Here is a 9063-nt window from a genome sequence, read left to right on the forward strand (position 1 = left end):
TAAAAAAAAAAAGATTTTAGGTCTCAGAAACCCACAGGGGGTCAGATCTAGTCTCCCCTATATGTCCCTATGAGTCAGAATGAACTCAGTAGGAGTAAATTTGAGTTTACTATATGCCAAGACTATCTCATTTAATCCTATTAACAACCCTTTAAGATGGGGGCTATTATTCCCATTTTACACTAAAGCAGCAGTTCTCAACCTGTGTTTTGAGATCCCTTTGGGGGGTCGAACGACCGTTTCACAGGGGTCACCCGATTCATAACAGTAGCAAAATTACAATTATGATTTTATGGTTGGGGGGGTCACTACAACATGAGGAACTGTATTAAAGGGTTGTGGCATTAGGAATGTTGAGAACTACTGCACTAGAGGAAGCCTACACTCAAAGAGGTTAAGTTTGGAAAGGAAGGTTTCAGACTTTAATGTCTAGGCAAACAATTATCATGTATAACCTCCACCCATCTCATCCAGTTCTCATTCTGCTTCTGACTCACGTTTAGGATTATCTTGAGTGAGACTGTTTTCCTTTGATTGCACAATATTATCTTTTTCTCTTTTTAGACGCAAAGACTCAATTCTGCCTTATGAACCTTTCTTTTATCTTTGCCTTACATTATTAACTTTAAATAAGTGAAGCTGGTGTAGGAGGTCATTTTAATGACAAGGAGCAGGAACTCTGATGTTCTCACTCAGAATTTCTTCATCTGTAAAGGCTAAACTATTCGAGACTATAAACAATCAACCATTTAACTTACGTAGAGGGGCAGATCAACCATGCAAGAAAAGGAAGACACATGACTGGATGGCTAGATGGTAAACAAGGCAACAGGGTCACTTCATTATCAGTATCACATCACAGCAACCCTAAGGCAACATTTCTTAGCCAGTTTCCCACTTCCTAGGATTGTGGTTAACTGTAGCAGCTAAAACATGGAACGCACTCGGATCACTTGGAGCATATTCACTGGCAGCTCCCTGAATCCCATATTGTGATCTAGGGCCAGCCGGAAAAAAAAAAAGTCGATGCAGACCACAAACGATGCGAAGACCTAGGAGTGCATAAATGAAAAAGAAGTGGTATAAGAAGGTGGAAGTTTTAAAAAAAAGATGTGGTTACAGAATGAGGAACTAGTAACAGTAGGAGCAGATAATACCTAGCAATCACCATCACCTAGCAAAGAACATGGGAGCCAACTGTATTGCTAAATTTTACATTTGTATTCTACCTGTTGCTAACAGTAACAATGCTCAACAAAACTTCTCAAGAATACTGTTAGCATCAAAGTCAGCGAGTGCTATCAGTGTGTGTGGGTGGGGGGGGAATCACATACAGAAGAAAAAAGGGGGCTTGGAGAAGTGTCAGTAAGCCTGACTGGATGTGTGTAGACATTTGCCCTCCTTTCGCCACTCCTCCCTAGCTCCTCCAGGAGCCCCCATCCCTTGGAGGAGTGGTCGCCCTCGACGCTGCCCAACCCTTCCCTTCTGCTGCTTGGAGACCCACATCATTCTTCCGGGAAAAAAAACCAAAAGAGCTGAGAGGAGTGTCTGGTCCAGTAACACATATGTGATTTAATTAGCAGGGCAAGACCAGGAGAAGTAATCGAGCGAGATAAAGGGATGGGTAAGAAGATGCTAGCAGGTAAGGGAGAGGGAGGTTAGGAGCGTTCGAGGACTGGGCATGGAAGATCAGAAGGAGGTCGGCAACCAGGGCAGACGCGAGCGTAAACTGAAGCGGCCCCCGACAGGGATGGAAGGATAGAAGAGCACACAAGGTAAAGCATTAGCGCGAAAAGCCAGCGGGCGGCGAGCGCAGCCCCAGACCAGCATGTACCCGCTTACCTTGCTACGCCCCCCGGCGGCGACGCGCTGCTGAGAGCGAGGGGCCGGGAACGACTGGGAAGGGACGTTCAACATCTTGAACCCCTGACCCTGGCCCTGCCCCAGGTCCGACGCCCGATGGGTTAAAAGGACTGAACCTTAAGCGGGTTAGGTTTCCCGCTCCGGCTCGGCGGCCGGGAGAGGCCAAGCCCCCGGCTCACTTCCGGGGTCGCCGGGGGCGAGGCGCGCCATGACGCAGCACGTAGAGGCTAGGTGGGCGGGGCGGACGGGAAGGGCGGGGTGAGGGAGGGCGAGGCGCCGGTAGAAGGACGCATGCTCATTTGATCTCGCGCTCAGCACTACAGCCCTGGACCGTGGTGTCATCTAATTTGAGGCAAGATTGAAGGGAAGCTGTTCCTTGACGCTGGTGCTGACCAAATCTGAGAATAAATTCCTCTTGCGCCCTGTTAATCAGAGCGCCAGTCTCTGTCCGTAGAAAAACCGGGCTACAGCATGACTTGAAACAGAATCACACTAGAGTGAAAATCAAAAAGTTCGTGGATACATTGAATGAAAAGAAAATGGAAATTTTTGAAGCCTCCTCGTATTAAAGTATTTCTATTTCTCTGAAACTCATCTAAAACACGAGGCTGCACAGGACACAGAATCTCACATCTTTAAGAGCTAACTCTTGCGAGTTAGGGAGAAAATTAATCTCACCTCTGAGAACCCTCCTTAATGATTGACAAATGAGAAAAAGACTTTTTATAAAGTTGCCCTCTGCTTCATTCACCCATTCATAAATTCTTCCGCTTCACCTCACCCCCTGCTTAAAATTATGCACCAATTCAGCTCACCCCCAACTGATCCTGGAAAGAAAATCTCAGGGTTGAGTATATTTGGTTAGAATGTAGATGCTGCACTGGGCAGCCTTTTCCAAGTAACTGCCGTATCCCAACGGCTCATTTTTCCTGTCTAAATAATGAGATTAGGATTTAGTATGGATTAAATTAGGTGTCATATATAAACATTATATTTAGGCCTATTAGGAGCCCTGGTGGCATAATGGTTACGTGTTGGGATGCAGCTAACCACAAGGTCAGCAGTTCGAAACTCTGAGCCATTTTGCAGGAGAAAGATGGGCTTTCTACTCCAGGAAAGAGTTATGGTCTCAGAAACTCACAGGCTCGTTCAGCTCTGTCCTTTAGGGCCACTCTGAGTCAAAGTCAACTCGATGGCAGTGAGTTTGGTTTGTTTTACATTTGGGCCTAGTAGATTAGAGTCAATGGTTTTACATCCTGTTTCAATATATTAATGAGAAGCACAAACGCTATGCATTACATAACAATCTTTGATACCCCATGTTCAGATTGGTGACTTGGTATTTTGTGTATCCTCGGGGGAACACACAAATCCTGAGAAAGAATCTAAGGAGGGAGAGGAAACTTAGAACTCTAAATAACTCTCCCCACCATCCCATTAGTAACTTTTCCAATTCTGGACACACTGGCATAGTGTGAACTTAATTATCTCTATTTTGAGTGTCAAGAGTCTGTCAATCAAAGTTATGGTTGAAGTAGCTTTTCAAATGGAAAGAAACGTATGGATGTATGCAGCTATTGAAGTAAGACACATTTCTTAACTAGACAATCATCTCTGGCCTTAACCTCTACACATTACTATTCTGAAATATTATAGGGACTTTTTTGTTGACAATTGAGATGTATGTTGGGAAAATATTTTGCTGCAGATAATGAACTTCAATTATGTTACTTTTACCTGGGAAATTGCTCTGTTGTCTCACTCATAAATGCTAACAATTATTTTACATTCATATAGGGAAAAGTAATCAATAGTAATTTCTTGTTTTAATTCTCATGAGAATAATTTTATATGTGATTATTAGGAGCAGGGAACGAGATTAAAGTAAGGTAGCTAATATTGGAGAATCCTTTATCCAGGACTGGTGAACTCTTTTACACAGTGGAACACATCTCTTTAGAGATCATTTATATCTGGCCAACTTTTTAATTCCCCCTTGGACAGAAGTGAAAAAATATTATCAAATTATTGTCTTTGTACTTTCTTTTATAGACTCCATAAAAACTATTCTATCATTTTGTTTTACTTCAGGAGGGTTTGTGTTAGAGGAAGTCTTGCAATCTTATACAAATTATACTGACAACCTCTGTTATTTCACTGCTGGATTTAAGGATAGCAGAGGAGTTTTACAGGGAAAATTAACTTGACTTGTCATTTATTAAAAATAAATTCCAGAGCCCTAAAATTAACTCTTGTCCTCAATTATAGACAATGATTTAATGTATTTTCACCAACTGCTAGGAAACAACACACAATAATGTGACTGGTAGCATGAGGTGATTTTCTTCATTATCTAATAAGATAAATGGTCATCTCTAACATCAACACCCAATGACGTTGGATGATTAGTGTAAAATTAGCAGATGTTACAGAATTCAATCTTGACAAATATTGTCATTCCTTGCAAAATTATAACTAAGCTTATATTGTCATTTGATAAAAATTTGTCTTTCTAAACCCAAAATGTTTATAATAGAATCACAGCAATTTTATAGATGGCCTTTATAGATGGCAATTTTATCGATTTTAAATTCCAACATTAAATTCTAGAGTAGGAATTAATAAAAAGACAAACTACTATGTCAGTTATAAAATAATTCATTTTATTAATAATTTATATACAAATAAATTATTTAAAGGATTATGATACATTTGTACACTAAATTTAAATCCTACTTTCAAATATCATCCAAAATAATCGGATTAATTTTCCAAATCACAGGTCAGCTCCCCAATTTCATCTTCACTATCAGAATCTTCATAAAATGAAATTGTGGCTTGAATTGGAAAATTTTTCAGGAGAGCTTCTGCTTCTTGATATAAATAGTCATAGCACTTTGATTTTGGCCAAAATAGTCTGAAATAAGCAGAACACATAAAATGTTTTATTTTTCCATGTTCAGAATTGATCAATGATTGAATTTTAATAGCTCCATATATTCAACAACTAAGTTATACATTTAGATACAGCCGCAATATAGAGATTTTTAGAATGCTATTATCACCGCTTACATGGAGCCCACTTGTCAAAGTCCTAGTAATAGTGATTTTAATTTTAATTTTCATGCAAGCTATAAACTGTATCAAACAAATTCACACTAGATCCTATGTAAGCATATAGATTAATATTTGGCTTCCTTTAGGCAACAAGATATTATGCTCCTTCCACAAATGCAAAAATCACTTAGCACCTTCTTGAAAATTCACAGTTTTAACCCTTAGTTCTAGATGTAGCCAACACAAATTTAGAAATGTATGAAAAAAGCAATATTTTTATAAATTCCTGCTTGGCTCACAATTTGAGTGTAAGAAAGCTACCTTTCACTTGAATCTTGTCCTATCTCTCTTTCTTACCTACACTAAAGTAAGTTTGGGAAGTCCATATTGGAAAAGTTCAAGATAAAAATTTTAGTTTAATTCAAATAACTTGCATATGAGCATAAATACCTCAGAGTTTCAAAAATCTCACAAGTAATAATCTTACCACCTAGGTTTCAATTCATCCAAGGAAAGAAAGGATAAGGTTGAATGACCGATCACAATAGTTATTTCATTGTAGAAATAAAGTACCATATATCCTATATCTTCTGAGAGCCTCGCTGTCCTAGAGCCCAAGATCATTGATATTACTTATTGTTACCTTAAATCCTAAGCAAAGAGGCAGTTACACTGTGTTCAATATGCCCCATTTTAAAAGACAGAAAGTTGCCAATGTACAAATGCTTCTAGAAGATTGGTATACAAGAAAAAAAAGTTTATAATGTAATGCCCAAGTACCAAACTCCAAACGCAACTGCCACTGAGTTGATGGCAACTCATCGACATCCTATAGGACAGAATAGACCCGCCCTGAGAGTATAAAATACTGTTAAGTCTTTCAGGAATAGAAAGACCCCTGTCTTTCTCCCAAGGAGTGGCTAGTAGTTTCAAACTGTGGACCTTGTAACTAGCAGTCAAAAAAAAAAAAGTAATGCCTAAGTACCAAACCAAAGTAAATAAACATTACATTATTTGATCACTAAATCAATATTTTAATGATATCTTCTGCCAGACATAATTCATAATTCAACTATGAATAAACCATGGTTTATATTCTCAAAATGATAGAGGCCTAGTGGTACTACAGTTAAGTGCTCAGCTGCTAACAGATGGTCAGTCATTCGAATCTATCAGTCACTCTGAGAGAAAAAGCCTGGTGATTAACAAATATTAAAAGCAAAAATACAAATCCACTGTCCACAAGGTCAGCAGTTCAAAAGCACCAACTACTGGAAAGACTGGACTTTTTACTCCCATAAACAGTCTTCGAAAGCCATGGGCAGTTCTAACCTGTCCTACCGGGTCTCTATGAGTCAGCATCAACTTGATGGCATGTGAGTTTGCTTTTAGTTTCATCATCATATAGATTCCTACTGGTAATGACCTAGGGTTTCAGGGACTGTAAATCTTTATGAGATCCGGCAGCCTCATCTTTCTCCCACTGAACAATTGGTGGGTTTAAACCGACGACCTTGTGGTTAGCAAACCAACACCTAGTACAGCACCACAGCCCTTATGGGGCAATTCTACTAAGTTATATGGGGTCCTTATCAATCAGAATCACCTGGATGGCACACAACACCCTCTAGACATTGACAATTGAATTTAAAAAAATCTTACACAAGCAATACTAGACAAGATAACATAATTTTAGGAGTAGGAAGGAAATATTTAAATAAGAAGCATTTTTCCCAGTATATAATTGGAATTTTCAAAATCTTGAACTTTCAAACTTAAAGGATACTGTTTAATCTTTAGTACATTCTCTTTCCCAGAGTTTCTCCCCAGGGACTCCATACTTGCTTGAACGCTTCTGTTTGGACTGATTCTTCTTAGTCCCTTTGTAAACTGTCTGTGGACACTGGTTTGACACTGGCCTTCCCCCAGGGCTTTGATCATCTCTCTTTTCTACATTATCCAGGATGACCTGACTCATTGCCATGATTTCCTAAATGGTTCATTTACCAAAGGCTCTCAAGATGATTTTGAATAAAGATTTTTTATGCTGGGGCTCCAACCTATAAATTCAGCTCTCTACTGGCCATCTCTATCTAAATGCCCCATAGGTCCACTTAATAAGATAAAAGGAAAATTAGACTGATCTTCTTACTCAAATCTTTCCCAGTCTTTCATTTCCAATCTGTTAATTCAGCATTCACCTGGTCACTCAATAGTGACAAAGTTGAGAGCCATTCTGATTGTTTGCTTCCTCTTCACCTACCTACCATATCCAATACATTTTAAAGCCTAATCTATTAGGTAGTCTATTTTTCAAATTTAGTTGGCCTCATCCCTCTTTCCAATACTTTACAAAGGCCATTCATAATTCCTTATCGATTAATTTTGAATACTTTCCCATTTGGTCTTACTTTGGGCATCTAATTAAGCCAATATGTCACTTTCACAGCGATGTTTCTACGATACAAATCTGATCACTCTATTCTTCTGATTAATAATATCCTTTCAATAACCCCTGAAGCTGCTTATAGAATAAGGACCACTGATTCCCAGCACTATATCCAGGATAGAAACAAAAATCTGTACCAGTGTGCACAGGGACGTTAAGATCTGTCCTCTGACTTCCCTGCGGGAATGGCCAAGCATGAACTCAAACCTTAGCTCTCTGGAGCCCCTTGAAGAAGGTACACCATTTCATGATCCCATTTCTCTTTCTCTGTAGTATTCCCTCTAATGCTCCTCCTCCACACTCCCACCACCAACCTCTTCCAGACTCACGTAACACAACCTATGACACATCGCTTTTGACCCTCCCCACTCATAATTTCTGGACTAGTTAGGAACTCCATGTCTGTTTTTATTTGTAAACTCGGCTAGACTAAACTTTCTTAGTTTTCTTAGTTTGTGATCCCTTTTATGATCTTTGAGATTTCATCACTTTTCCACTCTTGTCTTACAATTCAAGCATAGTTTGCTTTAAAAACTCAACTGTGGATCCCTTTTTCCTTCTGGTTTCCAATCAAATAAGAGTATATACACTCACCCTGATGGGAAGTAAATTTCATTTGGTGCATTTAGCATTTAAAACCAGACACACACACACACACACACACACACACACACACACACACACACACACGATACCACCTTTCTGCACTTACTATTCACGTTCCCTTTTCATAATACATTTTAAATGATCTAATGAGAGTGCACTGATGACCAATTCTTTTAGGTGGGGGCATGATCTCCACTTTTTTTCCAATTGGATGGATCAACCAGTCTCTGGAAGTGGGGGAATAAATAGCTGAAACCTTGAGGATACGCTTTGTAAGAGACAAGCAGCAGACCCAGCGGCAGGGATGGGCTGGACAATGCCTCTGACTCCCGAGGCTGGAGGGGTGAACCCAGTCACCCACCTCACTGGGTGTCGGTAATGGGAAAGCTTCCCGCAGGCGTCGGTCACTCCGGGGCTATCGGGCACCTGCGGATGCAAGGAGATGACCAGCAGTTACCAGTGACCTTTTCACGGCGTTTTTTCAGCGCCCAGCGATAATGACCCAGGGGCTCCCAGCAGCCTCACGCTTGGCACAAACTGTGTCCAACTTGCTCCAGAGCACACACCGCCGCCTCAGCACCGATCTACAGGGCCTCGGGCAGCGGGACACCGGGACGTCGGCGAGGGACAGGCGGGAGTGCGAACTCTCCCATCCCCAGCCTCCATCCCGGGGGATCCGCGTCTCTACCCCGGCGCCCCTCTGCGCCTCCCGGAGGTGCAGCCCGCCAAGCACGGGTCACTCACCGCCTTTGCAGCACGCAGCGCTGTCACGTCCTCGGTGTCCCCTCGAGGGTCAACCCACGGTCTCCAGAAGCCTGCGGATCTGCGGGGTAGAGAGGACAGGGCGCGCAGGAGACGTGAGCCCAGGCGGGGCAGAAGCCGCCCGGGCGGAGAGCCGAGGGGAGGAGCTCTGGGGTGGCCCAGGGGGAGGCGTCCCGGGGAGTGGCTCCCTGGAGGGACGGGGTAGGACCGCGAGGAGTGTTAAGTCTTTCCGGAATAGAAAGACCCCTGTCTTTCTCCCAAGGAGTGGCTAGTAGTTTCAAACTGTGGACCTTGTAACTAGCAGTCAAAAAAAAAAAGTAATGCCT

General features: G+C 41.5%; 2 protein-coding genes across 2 annotated transcripts in view; both read right to left on the reverse strand.

Annotated features, from left to right (window-relative positions):
• The window catches only part of LOC101643967 (cytochrome b5 reductase 4), a 91931-nt gene extending 89911 nt beyond the window's left edge, over nt 1-2020 (reverse strand). Inside the window, 1 exon segment of the mRNA XM_045294648.1 lies at nt 1843-2020. Within this exon segment, the coding sequence (XP_045150583.1) occupies nt 1843-1917 (75 nt within the window). The 5' untranslated portion in view covers nt 1918-2020.
• A 2485-nt stretch (nt 2021-4505) lies between these two features.
• RIPPLY2 (ripply transcriptional repressor 2) overlaps nt 4506-9063 on the reverse strand; it is a 40898-nt gene continuing 36340 nt past the window's right edge. The window contains exons 2-4 of the mRNA XM_004696525.2: nt 8720-8925; nt 8337-8401; nt 4506-4780 (exon numbers count right to left, since the gene is read on the reverse strand). Coding sequence (XP_004696582.1) covers nt 4627-4780; nt 8337-8401; nt 8720-8925 — 425 coding nt within the window. The 3' untranslated portion in view covers nt 4506-4626. The remainder of the gene's footprint in view (nt 4781-8336; nt 8402-8719; nt 8926-9063) is intronic.

Source organism: Echinops telfairi, unplaced genomic scaffold, assembly GCF_000313985.2.
Source record: "Echinops telfairi isolate 266 unplaced genomic scaffold, ASM31398v2 ScPeMD7_3533;HRSCAF=4204_0, whole genome shotgun sequence".
In the NCBI taxonomy this organism is placed as follows: Eukaryota; Metazoa; Chordata; class Mammalia; order Afrosoricida; family Tenrecidae; genus Echinops; species Echinops telfairi.